The following is a 19,006-nucleotide window of genomic DNA, read 5'->3' as shown; positions in this document are numbered from 1 at the left end:
AATAATTTTTGTGTATACATTACGGGGAAACAGCATCCTTTGTGCGACACTCTGTCGTATATGTACCTTATATACAAGGCGCGGTGTATGCAATAAAATTTTATGAAAAGAAAGAAAGGAAAATTTTTGATGTTATTACGAGAGAGTCGAAATATGAGCAATGGGGATTTTCTCTGCGTATGCGATGGTGATTATCTAACTTTTTAAAGGGAGATTTTTTATCCCAAAAAAAAAAGAACGAACAATTTTAAATAATTAATGATGAGACCTTATCTCCATTTACAAACATGCATGAAATTTTTTGGCAACGACAGTAAATTATTATAAATTATGATTCAAGCAATTTATTTTAATACTTTAACGCAGCTCGTGTGTGAAATATTCGTTCAGACACAAAATTTTATAAGTGACAGACAATCCGATAAGGGAGATCTCTCCTTTTCTGATTAAAAGTCTCTGTTGCAAAGGGAATTTCTTTGATATTTGTCAAAGACGTGAACCTTCAAGCAGAATATTTGATAAAAATTATCAAGTTTGCAACTGTCGTTGTACGTCATTTGCGATAATTATGCACAAAAAACAAAAGAAAAGTTCAATGCCAAGGCCAATCTCACAAACAATACAATTATTTCTATTATTCCTATTACAAACAACAACTTTGAATGCAAACGCGTCAAGCTTTTGTCAGGTTTGGTCGATAAAGGTGTGATAAAAAAACGACTTTAAAATGTATTTAGACCAACCTTCAGGTTTTTTTGTTGCTTCTTTTTCGCCCTTCTGTGTATTATAAGTATCTCATTAAAAGTCCATTATAGCATTTGTTGCCCACGTCTCTTATCATAACTTTGTGACAATTCTGAAAAATTGTTAGAAAATTTGTTAATTTAAAAAAAATAATTTTTTTTAAATCGTGACAAAAAATTAAAAATGCAAAAAAAAAAGGTTAGAGCATAATTCAATCGGAGAATATGGAAAATGAACGAACATGTTATTGAATATTCATCAAGCTAACTCCTACCTAAAGTTTCCTTCCTTCTCGATAACACTCAGTTCGAATGACTGCTTCCGATTTCAATTAACAGGAGAATGGGAGAGATGCAACAATTCATTTACACACAAAGTAGGATGATGTTTGCTCTCAAGTTCGTTGTCGACAGAAAGTTGTGCGTTAGAATGAATCCGAAAACCGGAACACCGACCGTAAAACACTTGAATGCGTTTTATTCGGGCAAAATAACAACAACAACAAACAAAAGAAGTGTGACAATATGATATTTTTCAATTTCTCGCGCGGCGTAAAAAAAAGTAATGCAGCATAAAAAATGGTTCGAGTGTAAATATTGTAAATAAACGAGAGATAAGGTCATGGAGATATTGTTCTCTTTCATGGTATCTAACCTTAAATAATAAAATCATGGTAGATGTCAATCAAGTAGAACGATTTACCGTTTTCAAGCAATTTTTTATACTTTCCTTTTAACTCGTTTTTTTTTGTATTTTCCATTCGACTATTAGTTGTTTGTGTAGTATTATTTTTTATGCGTTTATTGTTTTTTTCTTCTTCTCTGTCTCTCTCTCGACTTTTTGAACAAGATTGTGCGGCGATAGCGATCATCGTTCTTTCGTGTAACAAAAAAGTGGGCAGAAAGAAGAAAATATTTAATAAAAAACACTTGTTTATTCAATCAACCTTTTCTCTCGTTCGTTTTCTAAGTCTTTTTAGACAAAAGAACGAGTCAAGTGCAAAAAACAAATGGATTTGGCTCATTGACCTATCATAATTGTATTTGAGTTGAGACGACTTTTTTTTCTTTTTATTAAAAGTGATGAAAAAAAAAGAGTAAAGAACTTTTATTTATTAGATCGATATTGCTCTGTTGTCATTCACTCGCATGTTACTGACCTAATTTTGACTCCTTTCTTGGGTTATGTCGCTCCTTGCGAAAAAGTGAAAAAAGGCACGTGTGCAACGATAATGAGAGAGATACTCGAGAAACACCTTTTATTGCTCAAATTTATTGCTTTTTAAGACGTTATAAATATTTTCCAATTATCGCTTTGCTTTTGCCCATCGTCGCGCTGTTGTTGTTCGTCATTCATCATTAAACTTTTCCCCTGTTTTCCAATTTCATTTAATTTTCGCAGAAAAGCGGTCCGTGTCTGCATGATTTCCTCCCGAAGACGAATGAAACGATGGAGAGTGAGACACGATGGATGGAGAACCTCTTAAAATAGAAATAAATTTGAATATCCTTTCTTTCGCGAACGAACAAGAGAACGGAACATCAAAGTAAATTGATTACGGAATAAATTTATGCTAAATTGAATTATTTAAGGCTATAAGCTTCTTACACTCTGGAATTATAAATATTTAAGAAGACATTATCTCTAACACGCTTCAAGACAAATAAACAACAACAACAACAAAAAAAATGTTAAGTAAACAATTTCCTCTTCAAAATTTTTGTGGTTTTTCTTCATATTTTTATGCGGTTGCAAGATAATTTGCCGCTCGAATGAGTGAAAAGTCTTTCATTTTTTTTCTCATTGTTCGAAGCTCATCTTCAACTTTGTACAAGAAATTAGCGAGATTTCATAAAAAAAGAACATAATTCTTAATGAGGCGCGTTATGATATGAAATTAAATTTAAACCCAAAGGTGCTTTGATGAGAAGACATCTCATTTAGTTTCCGCTGAAAACAGTCCGTGACATTGACGGCATCAAAATCAATAAATTTTGCCTTTGTATTCTCCTCTTTGAATATTTAATGGAGAATAAAATGTTCTCTTTCAAATTCGTTTATGACGCTGCTTTGTGGCAATCATGGTTGTCACACTGTTTCCTCATTACAACTTTTTTTTAAGTGATGTGTGACGTAATTCGAGATAAACTTTTTTTTTATATTTTTAGATGATGGACAAAAGTTGCTTTGCTCACAAATATTATTATTAGCGAGCAGAAGAATGTTTTTGGTACGCAAAAAAAGCATTTAAAAAGTTTTTCGGAACAATAGACAAACTTTTGCTTGTCGTTTTTTTAATGGTAAAACATCGGAACTCAAAAACATTGAAATTCAATATGTCTCAAGGGTGTCCTATCATCTTCGTTTGACGTGTGATTTGCAACAATGTTGACGTTTACTTGAGCAAAGTGACAATTAGATGGGCTTTCAGTTGTTTTCTAAACAATAATTTTATATAAAATACTACTTTGTGCTCTCTCCTTGAATTATACTTGTTGTAAAATATTTTTGTAACGCAAAGGGAGGAGACTCATCATCTCTTATCGAGACAATAAACTCGCTTATCACAAACAGAACTGTTTTGTGTTCTGTGTGTGGTTTCATCCCTTTTTTATGGGGTAAATAACTTCAAGCATGAAATTCAATGTCAAACATTTTATTCTCGTCGTCTCGCATTCTTGCCTCATTTTTCTCCTTCTTCGCTATTTCATCTCCGACGACAACAAAACAATCACTCAACGTGAATAACTTTTGCACAGTACGTCTTTAGTCTGTCGTCCCAGACCTATCGCAAGATAAAATTATTTTCCAACGCTTAACAATTTCTTTGTTATTAAGTTATATCCAATAAAAAGCGAATGAAAAGCATGTTATTGCACCGTCTTATCAGACGAGTTTGCTTTTTTTTCTCGTCTGTGTGTGTTAGAAAACTTCACATGGAAAAGATTGCATTAACTTTTAGCTCTGTCATTGTTATGCCAGTCACATGTATGACATAAAAAACGTGAATGAATATAAAAAAAGGATTTGCCATCGATTTTCAATTATAATCCTCAATTATTTTATTGTTGTTATTTATGTGGCTTTGATTGAAATTCAATAAGAGCACAAAGAATGAAGATTTCCTTTGAAGAATTTCATATATTTCATTGTATAGCTCCCATTTATCGCCTTCCCTGATATTTTTATACGAACACAGCACAAAAAGAGAATTTTCCATACACTACCTGTACTTTCTTCATTCATGTTGTGCCTTGTTCGTACACGCAGTCATTTTCATGAATGAACGAATTTGTGTACGGCAGAGAATAAAACGAGAGAGAATCGACGTACAACACACAAAAAATACAAATAAAACTTTTATTCACGCTACTTTGGTCCAACATTACATTCATTCAGTATCAAGTGAACCTTAATCGAGTTTAAACTGTTACTCTCGACTTTTATTTAAAAAATAATTATTTCCAAAAATAAAAAATTTATTTTAAAATATTCTTTTGAACACAAAAAAAAATATTATCAAATTTTTCGGATTATAATAAAGGAAGCGACAAAAAGGTCAAGAAATAAAGTAAAATAATTTATCAACAAGTTTCTGATTCGTAAGAAGAAGGAGGAACGAAAAAAAAATTAGCAGAAAAAGAGAAAAGGAACAAAAAAAAATTACAAAATAACAGCACGTAAAAATAACTGATTTTCAACAGTCTTTCAACAATATCGTCTAACTAACGAAGCAACAAACGGCAACAAGAACCAGCTCAGACAGCTTTTTTTTATTTCCACAAACGTGTGTACTGTGCATTAAAATTTATAACAAGAAATTAAAAATATTTCGTTTTAAAAATTTCAATTAAGAATCGAAGATATTTGATTGAACATTTTTTTATTTGTTCTTTTTTTTGCATTTATCGATTAGTTGAATATTGATACAATAAAATAAAATGAATAATACTACATGATAAAAATATAAAAATAAATTTAATTAAACAAAGTGAAATTATTTACTGATTGTGTGAATATATCTTTATATCGACATACAACACAAAAAAACCACAACGAGCAAAGCAGAAAGAAAATAGATAGAAGAAAAAAAAATATAAAAAAAGAAAAGAAACAAAATACCTTTACAGCAAAAGAGATTATATTCCTGAGAATGCAGGTGAATATTTTCCCACTTTTATTACCTTATTTATAAATATACAATGTACGAGTACGAGCTTGGAATCGGATAAGAAACAAGCAAAAATACCTTAAATGATGCATCGTGGTGCAATTAAATTAATTAATTGTATCAAAACTCAATTCAATTAAAAATTTATATTTTTACTCTCTTCGTTTGTCTGTATTGCTTGTTTAAATTGTGATACCTACTTGTGTGAAATCTCATGTGAAGTTTAAGCTTTTATGTTGAAAACAATTAGATTACAAAGTGATGTGAAAAAAAGTTTGTTTTGAATGAATCAGAAGCTATGTGATATTAGCTCAAGATGAAATAAAAAGAATGAAAATTGTTGATGGTTTAAAATTTTTAGTGAACAAAAGTATGAGGAAACATTAATAAAACAATGAAATTATAAAAGTTGCTCATGTGAAGTGAACTCTACGTGAACTTTTTGGGAAAATTCCATTCAAATCGTGAACTGTTACAGTATTTCTTACAAATTTACCATTTTTTTTGTTGTTTTCATAAATAAACAACTGAAACAGATCCTCTTATAACAATTTTTTTACACGAAATCATTTAAAATAACAAATAATAGGATACCAAAAAGTTGAAATTTTCCTCGAAATGAATAAAAAATTAACAGAAATAATCTTCTTATAAATAAAAAGCTTTGAATAAACAAAGAAATCGTTTTACAAACGACGCCGCTTATTTTGCTTTATATTATTTTAAGCATGAAAAGCTGAAAAATATCAAAAAATTCAACATTTGGATGTTTACAAACATCTGCAATTCCGAAAAGATACAACAACACGAAATGTTTATCGGAATAAAAATAAGCAAAATAAATAAAATATTAACATTCACCAACAAGAAAATCTCTTCTTCTGTTCTGCATTTATCGTACATTTACAGTTTTTTAGGTTGTTGTCCTTTTAACTGTCTCGTACATTCATTACATACATTTATCTCTCAATTGAACAAAAAACGGAGTACTTAGAAGAAAAACCTGTATTGAGCTTTATTTGAATAACGGTGCTAAATAACATATACGAATGTAAATAAATAAACAACAACTTGAAACAACAAACACGTGATATCAATGGTATTTTTGCGAGTCAAAAAAATTTTTGGCTAATTTACACTTTTAATGCCAAATTTCTTACAAATTAAGTTATCTCTCACACACGAAAATTATTTCCCATTATAATAAATTTTTCACATAATTAGCACATTATTGGCAATGATTATTCGCGCGATTCTCATGAGAGACTCGCTGACAGTTCAAACGATTATTTTATTTTTATTAACACAAACGCGGCTTTTTTCAAAAATGTATTCTATTTCCTCCTCTACCTATAAATAAATATGAAGATAATGTTCAAATAATGCGGCACGACCTGTGTTTTGCAATTCAACTGACTATCCGACATTTATCCGTAATTATATTTTTTTTCGCTGTTGTTTAATTAACGTTTTATTTCGAAAAAATGAAGCCATATCTATGTATTTATTTATTGGTTAAAGACAAAACGAACGAACGATGGTACTTATAATGGAATTAAACAACTTAAAGGTAAACTTGGAGTTTTGTAAAGTCGTAAAGACTGTTATTAATACTGTATTAGAGGCATGAAGACACTGCGCGGAAACATTAATTGAGGCCAAAAATTTTAGACAAGCTCACTGAGAAAGCATTCATGCCCACATTTATCAAAAAAATAAAATTTAACGAAAAAATAATAATAATAAATAATCTTTGATTCATCGCTCTATTTATCTTTCCGTATGATGTTTATAAAATATTTACCAATATTCATCATTATACTATTGAGTTATATAAAAAAATGATGGACTGTTAAATGATAGTCGCTACATTCCAATTTTTTAATAATATATAATATTAAAATTTACACTACATACTTTCCATAAAATTAAAAAAGTTACATTGCCATGAATTTTGCAAATTTTCTATGGACTGCGGCGTGTAATATTTTGATGCTCCATTAATTTTTTACCGTTTTACATATTTTAAGATTAAATATTATTTTGTTAGCATGTGTGTTTACCTTTCTCGATATACAAAGTTTGGGCTTCGAGCAAACGATTTCCATAAATTTTGCATATTTTATATGACTCCATCAGAATCGAGCACATTTTGTGATAAATTAAAGTAATTTCCAAACATCCATCTATCAAAAAAATCCATCCTACACGAAGATTGGTAAATGTGATTGCAAAAGTTGCGAGTTACGAGCTCCTCTAATAAGTGTCATAATGTGTCATAATGAATATCTCGTTATTATTATTATAATCTTCTGTCAAGTCTCTATTTTTTCGTTCGTTGCTGTGAATAGAAGTTGGAATTATAAATAAATAAGGAGTTACGACGTTGATGATTGTTATTGTCAATAGCGCCATTCATTGCCAAGTCAGATAATTATCGCTGTGTGCAAAGACAAAGGCGAAATGAGGTAAAATGAAACTAAATCCAATCGAAAGTGATAATCTTCTAACCTTAAATGGGGCTAAAGATGGCAATAAAAATCGATTTCATGCCAATTTTGTTGCCGTTTCGTTTATTCTCTCACCTTTTTTGTGGGTTGAAAGGCATATTTCAGACATCCGCTTCAACGGAGAATAAATGTTTATTGTCTGGAATGAAGGATTTTTCTGAGAAAGTCGTCTCTTCTCGTGCAAATTGTTTTTTATTTCGCGAGAAATTAAACCAGTTGAGCAGCATAAAATCGCCTCAGGGTGCTCTATTCTGTCATCATGAGATTAATAATTATTCAAAAAATTATGATAATAATGGATTTTATCGTCAAGATAATTTGTTCGCTAAACCGCAACAACAAACCTCGATCCATAGACAAATGTTAATTTTCGTCATAAAATAAGGTAATAACTTTCATTTTTTTCTCTCTTGATAATCTTTCACTTTCCACACGCAAAAATTGGAGGCCATTGCTAAAGAAGATGCGTTGGCGTCAAATTTATTTTTTCTGCTTCTTGTATTGAAACAAGAAAAAAAAACAAATTTTTTGGCAACCTGTTTGTTTTTTTTATTTAACATTTCGCGTGTGTTTATGATAATCAAGAAGAATTATTATCGGCAATAACAGTCGCTTTAGTTGTCAATTAAAGTGAATTTATTCAGTACTCCAGCGCTCTTCGCAAAAGAACAAACAAAGTAAATTTTGTAAAAATTGCTTTCTGTTATTATTTTTTTATAAAAAACTTATGTTATTAAAAAAGGGTAAATTACAGTCGTTGCGTCGCGTCGTGCATGCATGCAATGAATGATGCTATGGCAACGATATAACATAATAAATTATGCATTTGTGGCATGGCATGTGGCAAAATTAATGTTGACGACACGATGAATGAGAGACAGGTGCCTTTTTCATGCATTCATGTTGTAATAATAATCGTTCATAATTAGTACGAAAGAGAACGAAGTAAAAGGATATGCAACGAGGAACTTTAATCTTATTATTGCAAACCCACGTTCTGTCAAGAGAACCGAAAAAGTCGCAAAATCATTGACCTGTCGTTACTTTTCAAACCTTATTACTTATAAATCGATGAAAAATGATTGATCATGTGAATTATTTTATTTACCTTCTGATTTTTTTTTTGTATGACGCGCAATTTTTTGCTGACTCACATCCCGCGTTATATGGCGATAAAATTTGTGAAAGCCCCTGAATGAAAGTCTTCTTATCGAAGTTGCTCACGACAGACGACGTAACAGCCCTGTAATATTAAAATTTTAATATGTAAATAATAAAAATATTTTTAAGGGATTTTAAAGCGGATAAACGTGATAATAAACTCATAAAAATCAAAATTTTTTGTTTCATCATAAATAAGCTTTTTTTTGTAGTCGATTATGTTATCAACGTTGATAGTTTTTTTTGAGCTGTTCGATTTTTATCATTAAAATAGTTTTCTACTTTCCTCTTGTACGTGTTATATTATGTTGCTTCACATCCCGTGCTTTGAATGGGCTTCTAATGTGCATTTTAATAAGCAAGTATATGATTTTTTAACTTGATTAACATGTTCAAAGTAAAGTAAAGTTACTAACTATAGACTTTTATAAAATGCATTCACAAACATCGGCAATAGTAATAATAACAACAACTAATAATAATAGTCGATGGCTGTTGTAGAAGCGGCACATATGATATAACCTCAATATTTTCCAGTATTATTTCTTATTTTTGTTCGTTGCAAGTAGTAAACGAAACGAATAAATAACATTTATAGAGATTATGGACATGCTACGACTTGACTGCGTGCATTATAATCTTTGTTTTTGATTTGAAATATACAAAAAAAAAGAGATACAAAAAAAAACTTGTTGTAGCAATAATACTCACACTTATATTATTACTGCTCGACTGACGTATTTTTTTTTATATGGAAAAACTTTTTAATCGCGTAACACACTTTTCTTTCATATATTCACTATTTTTTGTTCGTTATCTGTGTTACGAGTCTCTCGCACTTACTGTCTAATGTACTAACGACGTGTTTGTTGTCCGGTTTTTATGATCGCGTAAATATCTTGTGTTCAGCATGACCATCAAATTGATTTGTTTTCATTAAAAAAACACAACACGAATTAAGTAATTATTTTTTTGGGATTGTAAAGTTGTAATTAAATTGTTGAACATTACAAGAAAGGGAATAATTGAACATTTGAAGGTCGTTTTTTTTTTTGGTAATTCAATGGAATTGCACAAGGATCGCGATTTATGACTTTTTGTGTCTTGTGTCGTGTCGTAAGCCCACACAATGTCAGCATCATAAATTCCCCTTATTTATAGGATTCGTTATCCAGATGTCTGTTGTGACATTATTTAGCTTTGAAAATGTTGTCAATTACGCAGATAAACGTCAGATAATTTGTCAGAGAAGAAAGTCCCGCGAGACATCTGTGTTCGTGTCACGCAAACAACGCAATAAGGAGTGCCTAATTGCGAATTTCCTTCAGATATGGCAGGCACGTTAGGGTTTTTCGGTAAATGACCTACCTTGAGGCTATTCACAGCTGGAAGAAGGTCTCTTTTTTTTCGTCGAATCGTTTTGTATTCCGATTACATGAGTTTGAGTTCAACAGACCATTCAAAAGGTGATAATTAACAGGAATAAATAAAAATTTCCGAGAATTTAACTGATTCACTCCAAATAACGCTAAAAAAGTAAACATACGAAAAATAAAAGTATTTGCACACACATCACAAATAATACGGAGAACTTTTTAAAACATGGTTTGTTTGTTCCTCTTGTTTAATTCAAAAATTTTCGTAGAATTATTTTTATTGCCAAAGCATGAAGAGACAACCAAAGTTCTTATTTACATTCATTGTGTCAGTTTTTGCACACGACACACAAAAAAGTCGTTCACGAAGACTTTCTACTTGATAGAACTCAAATGTTTTTATTTTTCGTAACTCCTACATAAAATTTTTTCTCATGACCTATGATTTTTTTGATGACGGTTCTCGTCGTTTGTTTTATTTTGTGAAAAAACATGCAAATAAACAGCTGCTCCAATGCGAGATTTTTTCTCGAGAAATCCAATTTCGCGTTTCTGTTTTTCTTTAAAAAAAAAAATCATTTGGGTCGATTATAAGCAAAATTACGAGAAAAAACAACAAGTGATTCAATGAAAATTGCAGATTTAGATTTTGAATGTTTCCTTTCAAGCTTTCAAGAAAAATTACATTTTTGCATCTCAATCAAGTAACGTCGTCGTGATTGCCATTTTCATGGTCTCGACATACCTCTCGTTTTTATTCATTTAAATAAGTTTGAATAATATGAGAAAAATAAAGTGAGAGGATGAAAATCAATTTATTTCTTCTTGTCGCTATCCTAATACCTTCAAGCACTCGAGTTTTTTCTTCAGACAAGATGGTCATTTACTTACAAAGTGAACGTTTTTGTCTGTCACGATAATTTGCGCAACTTTGCCATCTCGAGTAAAGGATCGTCTTCGTCGCGTCGTGCACAGATTCATCAATTTTCAGGTTAACAGACGATGAGGTTCGACGATTCTTTTCAACGAGATACTTTTGCGATAAACAAAGCAATTTTTCAACGAATGCCTCTTTGACTTGCGAGTCAGAGACGACATGACAAATTTATTTTTCTCAAGAGGAATATTTATTGTCGCCATTTTTCGTTGTGCTCTCATCTGCTACCCGACATTGACGGAATGAATAATCGCCATGATTTGGTTGATAATTGTTTCGATTTTTTTGTTAGCTCGAATGAGGAGAAACGATTAAAAATCATTTCGTTCTGCGGTAAAAGTACGACAAAATTTAGGTCACCTATATGAAAAAAAATAAATCTATAAAATCGAGCCAAAAAATTTCCTTTTTACACAACAATAAACAGTAAATGAAAATATTTGTGTGAGAGATAGTTACGAGTGACGCACAAAAAATTATTATTATAACACAGAATTTGAGTGAAAAAAATAATAAAATAAAACAACAGAGCAAAAAAATATAAATCATATACCGCATCCTATCGCATCAGACACGGAAATATTTATGAACGTACATTAAAATAAATGAACGAGTTTCAGTCCAATTGTAACATTGACCATCTCTTTCTCTCTCTCGTGTGTATTGTCTGAACTATCTTCGCATGAAAGGTTAAAGTATCCATCTTTTTATGCATGAAATCCGATGGTTCTCTGTGTTTCATGTTTGAGCTCGAGTTAATTATTGCGCTTTATTTATTGAGTGTAGTTCAAAATCGTTCTATTTTACGAGATTTTCATTACTTATTTACATTCTTTTACTTTTACGACGAAAATAACGTCGTTGTTTAATCCCCCAAAGAACAATATATATTTGAACCTAATGAAAATTTCAACCACGTGACCTAAATCTAACTTATTTATATTCTCATGAACATGTTGCGTTGTTATTTCCTTTTCATCCTGTTTATTTTGGTATTATTTTATGATGTACATCTCATTTCATAAACAAATCCTTTCCGAGCAAATAATGCGCGTTATTGTCGAAATTCAGACGAAAACAAAATAAAATTAGATGAATTTAGTTATTTATTCTCATCATCATCTATCATCATGATAATGCCTTTGACGTTCTTCCATTGCGTCAAATGAAGTTTATTACGAAGTTCAATTGCCCGTCGTCTCCATCATCGCGTAGTTAAGGTTAACATTGCATGAATTGTTCCAAAATGACACGATATCACGTTCTAACAAATAATTGGATGAGGTTTTCTCTCTCACTTTATCCATTCCATAAGAATAACTTTTCTGAGAAGGTCTCTTCGCATTACTCAATTAATGTGCCGTATATAAATGGACATGTTATTCAATAAAATTCCATTTAATAAGATGTTGTTACTCAATCTCGCCACAAAAATTGAAGAAATCTCGCATTTATTGACACACCTTGTCCTTGACGTGTAAACTTTTTGATGAATTTATTAATCCAGTGTCTTTCTTCAAAGATAAAAAGTCGATGTACGTCGAACAAACAACACAAATTCATCAATAATATTTTGTTTCGTCGTTATTTTGGGAGTGCCTTGGACCTACAAAAATAAACAGATGTTCAATCAGTCATTCACAAAATGAGTGCAAAACAACAGACAGGTTGTTATCTCGCAATAACTTACGAACGCGGCAAAATCTAAGGCGAATAATAATCGTAATTGTTCTAATGAAGAACATTTTTCCTCGCATGACCTACTTCAGTTCACTCCATTTGCAACGTTGTAACGTACGTTAAATACCATCATCAGCTGAAAATAATAAAAAAATATTTTAATAACCATAATAAAAGTACACAAACACATGAAAGACATGCCTATCAGTGTTTGTACAGTCAGCAGCTACAAAAAAAATATAATTTTAATAAAAAGGCAATCACCTTTCTTCTTTCCTCTCTACGCCACAAACATTCTCTTTTTTTATACATTGTTTGATTTTTCAATATTACACTTTTTTTTGTTCATGTGTGTGATATGCCTACGAGAGTTCGCTCGGTTAGCATTAAAAGCCATTACAACGTCACACAACAGGTGATTTGAATAATTCGAATATAATGTACCGACTAATGTTGTATTGTTAGCATTTTACCTCTTAAAAAGTTTTGCTCTCGAAATTGTGTCACAAAAAAAGATCTTTCTTCGAACGAACGAAAGTTGGTTGAATCCAATTGCCTTGATGATTCACAAGAAATATTCAAGATTAATCTGTTTTTGCATTCTAGAAATTTCTCGTTACGAAAGACGTAAGCAGAAAACAGCAGATGATGATCACGAAACGGAGATATGGAACGATCACGATCAGAATAAACTTGATAAGACTTCAGAGCATGGAAAATGCGGTTAATTTAAATATTTATAAACACAATTTAGTCACAGAGTGCAATGATCAAACGAAGTAGAGTTGTTGTGAAACGTGCAATCGAAAGGTCAATTCGTTAAAAAAAATATAAAACAAATCGAAGAGCTCTTTAGAACTTTTAGACTTTGATGCATGTAACAAACAATGCACTCGAAACTTGTCTATCCGGAATACACTTGACTTACGTAAAAGCACATATATTCAAATTCAGTTGAATAACCTTTCTATATGCATATCACTTGATGTCTGTCTGTAGAGAGCTCGCACAGCATATCGTAACATTATCATTTTTATAGTTTATGTTCCATATACTACTTTGTTTTTGGAACATGAAAAATACACATTTTGCGATATCATATCGAGAAAACATCGAAAATTTGTCAAAATGATCGGTTAACAAAAATTAATTTTTTAAAATTTTTTTTCAAAATTTTTGATGTTTCAGTATAAAATCCAAATTCCTTACTATTCAGACTTTCAACTTAAATTTAAACTTAAATTTGCTTAATTTTGACTTCCGAAACGAAACTTACATTTGAACCGAGTAAAATTTTTAATTTTGATAATTTTTTTTAAATACGAAAAATAACTTTGAATGTTATAAAACTTGAAAATTGATAAATTTTAAAAAAACGTAAAAATACGTAAAAAAATACGGATTTTTTTTAATTTCTTTTTCTCTGGTTGTAAAGCTTGAAATTTGAAAAATATGAAAATTCACAACTAATACTTTCAAATTTTTTTTTTCAAAATTTTTTATGTACAGTTTGAAATACAAATTCTGAGAACATTTAGACAAGAACATATACTTCAATTCGAATTTTCTTGCTAATTCAATTTAAATATTATTATTTTTAATCATATCGTGTGTGTTGTGATATTTTTTATGAAGACGAGAGAAACCTACACTCCCTATCGATTGCACTTTTTCCATATTAATATCGAATCTAGACAAGGGCGTTGTAAACAAGTACGCAAAAGGGAGTTTGCTGATCATTAAATAGTCTGCAATTGAGCAGCAGCGTTTCTTCGGCTAGCCTACGTGATATTCATCCAGACAAGCAAAACCACACACAGTAAAGAAATAAATGAAATTAGTGCATTTCATGCTTAATTTTACGTTACCATCAAAACTTTACCGAAAAAAAAATAATAATATTTAATACTGATTTTCCGGTTCTTATATGCGGGTAACGAAAGATAAACATGACTTTTTGCTTTTTTATTTTCGATGGTAGCGTAAGTAAATGTAAGGCAACAACACAATTTGTTATATTTCGTGTAACAAATTACCGCGATGATGATGACTTTAATGTGCCATCATCAACATTACTTTAACTTTTTTCATTAAAGAAATGAATCAAAATTGGCGTAAATGATTGCGCGAAGAGATGTTCGCGGATTTCTCTCAAGTTAAAATGAGAAACGTGATGATTATTCTAATTCAAAGTCATTCTTGTAATATTTCATGGTTATTCGTCTAATGATAATAGTTTTTACCTGTAGTTTGTGCTAAACTTTCAGGCACAATGGGTTCCATGCAGAATGCCTTGAATGTGCTTTTAATATAAAATAATGGAACAAATTTACATAGAGAAGGCGGAGTTCGAGAATTGTAGTAGTCTAACAAAGAAGCAAGAGATAAGCTCAAAATCCCGTTATAATTTTGTCAAATTTACCTTGAACATGAAACTCAAGCAACGTCACACTTGATGAATCAGACCTTGACCACAGAGCGCAAGTAAATGTCGCATACGAATTGCCGATAATCTTGCCATTAAATGAAATCTCATGTTCAAATTAGCAATTAGACATCTGTTTTTTTAAAGTAGTAACGATAATGACATCATCGTGGTTTGAAGCAAGACCTGATCCTGACCTTTAACCACTTTTGCGTGATGAATTCAATTGTTTCTCTTTTTAAAATGTCTTGTTAGTCTTTCTCTCTCTCTTTTTTTATGTCTCGGAAGATCTTTTAAGGTAATAATAAAAGAGAAAAAGACGAGAAATCACGCACGCATAGATAAATAAATCGCTGGAAGCTGTTTTTGGATGAAATTATGTGCAAACAAACAATTGAATGGCTCGTATTATTAAATAAAGAATGAGCACGAGAGAGCTAATAAGGTCATCAACTGCTCAATGGTTAGCCAAAAGCATTGTTCTTTTGTCTTTTTCAATCTTCTCCTGTGGTCTCTTCTTCTATGAATGGATTTGTTTTAAAGAAATGATGAGCAGATTTCAATTTCTTAAAAGAACCGGCTTTCGTCAAATCGATCTTGTTAACCATTAGGCTTTAACTGTGACAACCAACATTATAATAACATATTCGTTTGAGCGATAAACAATTCGATGCCTTAGGCTAAATACCAACGATTCACAACACGTTCAACACTTTCTATGAAATGGCATACAGTGAAAGCTTTTCATGTCATTGGCAAATTTTTCTCTGGTTTGATAGAATTTATTTGAAATTTGTGCTTGAGCATCATCATGCATGCGAGAGAGTGAATCATTTGAATAGTGTTACGGGCAGAAAGTTATTTGTTGCTGTTGAAGTTGTTATAAATGGATAAAATTCACATGATGACATTCCCATACTTCATGTCGTTGCTTGCTCATTGTTTCGTTACTTTCGTACGTAGCTAATGTGTGTGAACATGTGTTCCATTATTGAATAAAAATTTTTAACAAAAATAGTAGTAGTATTGAGTTACTGCCGTAATGTAATAATAAATAATGTAACAAAGAGATTGTTTGTGAATTTTGCAAAACAAACTGAAAGGTATTTCTTGTCTGATTCATCGCAATTTGTGACTTGATGTGTGTGAATGTTGCTGCAAAAAGAATGTTTAATGACTTTAATCTCGCGGAAAGTGTGTCAATTATTATCGAATCCTACTTAATACATTTTTTTTCATTTTCTTTCTTTGCAGTTGTGATCTCAAGGTATTTCCAAGAAATCAAAAGTTCAGCAAAAAAAAGCAAAGTTACGAGAAATCGTCAACACACTCGTCGAAAACAGCAGAAAATTTAAAGGATACCCGTTTGATCTCCCCCCGTTTCACCATTCTCTCGGCAATTAATTTACGGCTTAAGACACTCGTGTCAACAAAGCATCAAGACAAAATGCAGTGCGGTGTCGAAACAATAAACGATTGCGAAAGATCGCCCGGGCGCACAGGATTGCGTGTCAACTTTACCGAAAAGGGCGAAGTGAAGGAACGTCGCGAAAAATTCCTCACGGCAAAATACGGATCACACCAAATGAGTCTAATTAGAAAACGATTAACTGTCGAAATGTGGTTGTACGACGAGCTACAGAAACTTTACGATCCGCCGGTAATTAATCATTTCCATCTAATTATCTTTCTTCTCAATTTCAGAAGAATTTTTGGCTTAAAGCTCTGTGAAACTTTTAACTAATTCTGTTTCTCATACTTTTTTTTTTCTCATCTTTTAATTAGACTGAGGCAATCGACGTGGATATTGATACTCTTTTGGATATGGATACAGATGAAATCAGAAAATCTCACCTATATGTAAGTTTCTTCGAGATTGTTGTTTTATGTTTTTCATATTCAACAAGATGGTTGAAGAAGTTTGAATCCGATTATTGATCTTTGTTCAATACTTTAGTTAAAAGAATACCAATTATCGTCTGACTGCTAATTGCTTTGGTAAAGAGCTCCGATAATCGCTCTTAACGTTTATTTTTTGCATAATATCGATATATAATTATAATTCTTTTACGAGACATCCAACAGTGAGAAATTAACAAGTTTCTTCTATTTATTTACAGAGCTTACTATCAGATTGTAAGAGACCTCAACAAGATGTTTCAGTAAGTTTTAAATCTTTTAAAAACAAAAAAAAACTCAAATACTAATTAATCTTCTTTTTTCTCTTTTTAGTGTTTTGTTAATGATTTACTGCTAAAAATACATAAGTTATAAGAATTAGTTGATCCGGGAAAAACTATCTCAGTATAGATTATAATGATAATTTAATGACAAAATATTAAACAAACAAAAAATTGGAATAAACATTAATTATATATATTATCGATAAATTTTTATAATATTAAGTGATGACGAATCTCTAAAATATGATTTTTAGCATACATTCGAAAGACAAGACTTCAATCGAAGAATACGAGAATGTAATATTTACGAAAAATCTCTGATCATTGTCGTGATTTCTATTATTATTATGGTTAAATTAATTACAAAAAAAAAAATTATAAAAGAAAATTCATCATTAACGGTCTTTTCTATTTTTAAATATTATATACATATATTTATAAAAGCATTTTTGTACACATATTTAATTTTTTACACCCACCAAATACGAACAAAATATCATTTTAATTAATTTTTCGCGGTTATTAATAAAAAAATGAATGATAAGGCCAAAAATAACTGCCAAGTTTGTTTCTGAAACTCATTTGATATGTGCTTTTATTGGGTGCTACATTTGTAAACGAAATGGTGCTTGTAGATTGAAACATTAATATTATCATAAGAAAAAAATGAACATATCTTTTATTGTTATACATTTTCGTTACTTTTCTAACTATGTTTATATACTGAGAAATACTGCAAAATAACCGTGCTTAAACTGAAAACTAAATACTAAACTAAACAAACTGAATAAATAAATGAACGTCTTGATACGTACATTACATTTTTTAACGAACATACAAGAAAAATAGTCAATATATGAAAATAATAACCAAAACTTGAGTAAAGTAGAAGAAGATAGGAAAAAATAAAAGGTTTAACAGTTTTATACAAAAAATGAAGCAAAATAATAAATAGACAGCTTTTCGTATCATACAAAATAAACTAAACAATAATACAAAAAATAATCTCTCATTAGAAACAAAAATAGACGAAAAAGAAAAGAACCGTAATAATGAATGTTTTCTCTCTTTCATACGAACAAAAAGTAACCTTTAAGGCTTTTCAAATATATATTATTGAATTTGTGTATCATATTAATCTTTCTATATTTCATGTTTTTTCTTGCACATATGAATAAATACTGAAATTCCAATTAAACTCACACAATAACATAATAAAAAAAATGAATGTTTAGCTCCTTCACTGTTTGTTACCCTGCATCATCCTTAAAACTGAAAAACATAACGAAATTGATTGACGAAAAGCTTTAACTTTGGATGCAAACATATATTAAGCTTTTTGAGTGTCTAGATAAAAGAAATCAAAAAAAAAAAAAATAATATTGATCAATTACGATGATTAGGATCGGGAAAAATAAACTAAATATTAATGATAAAACATAAAAATTAAAAAAAAAAAATATGTGACTTCCCCCTTATGATGATAAAGTAAAATAAAAATAATTTTAATTGGTTAGTTTTTAGATAAAAAAGAAACAAAAGCATGCAGATTTATTGCCGAAAGCTGATCATAACTCCATAATGATGTAAAGTAGTGTTTAATAACATAATGAATCAAGTAAAATAGTAAAATTTTAAACTAAATATAAAAAACATACATAAAGAAAGGTGAAAATAAAAATTTCATGTACAAAAAATTGTTGTTTTATTTCTTTTTATACGATGCCAAAATTATTATCTTTGTTTGTAACTCAATTTGAATGTTTTTCACTCAAAATATATATAATTAACGGTCAATTTTATTTGAATTTTTCTCTTT

The 19,006-nt window shown here is 30.4% G+C and overlaps 1 protein-coding gene across 1 annotated transcript; it reads left to right on the top strand.

Moving 5' to 3' along the window:
- Positions 1-4,190: 4,190 nt before the first annotated feature.
- Positions 4,191-18,801, top strand: LOC134830129 (protein phosphatase 1 regulatory subunit 14B). Its single transcript, XM_063843509.1, has 5 exons — positions 4,191-4,903; positions 16,259-16,664; positions 16,790-16,864; positions 17,125-17,166; positions 17,237-18,801. Exons 2-5 carry the CDS (start codon positions 16,452-16,454, stop codon positions 17,276-17,278), a joined length of 372 nt encoding a protein of 123 aa, XP_063699579.1. The 5' UTR covers positions 4,191-4,903; positions 16,259-16,451; the 3' UTR covers positions 17,279-18,801.
- The last annotated feature ends 205 nt before the right edge of the window (positions 18,802-19,006 follow it).

Source organism: Culicoides brevitarsis, chromosome 2, assembly GCF_036172545.1.
Source record: "Culicoides brevitarsis isolate CSIRO-B50_1 chromosome 2, AGI_CSIRO_Cbre_v1, whole genome shotgun sequence".
Lineage (NCBI taxonomy): Eukaryota > Metazoa > Arthropoda > Insecta > Diptera > Ceratopogonidae > Culicoides > Culicoides brevitarsis.
Note: the sequence above shows the minus strand (reverse complement) of the source record. Positions and strands in the feature narration are given on the sequence as shown.

Bases quoted from the DNA above. Each gene is read 5' to 3' on its own strand.
- LOC134830129 (XM_063843509.1), top strand. From the start codon at position 16,452: ATGCAGTGCGGTGTCGAAACAATAAACGATTGCGAAAGATCGCCCGGG. The intron at 16,665-16,789 runs GTAATTAATCAT...TCTTTTAATTAG, and splicing joins AGAAACTTTACGATCCGCCG to ACTGAGGCAATCGACGTGGA. The intron at 16,865-17,124 runs GTAAGTTTCTTC...ATTTATTTACAG, and splicing joins TCAGAAAATCTCACCTATAT to AGCTTACTATCAGATTGTAA.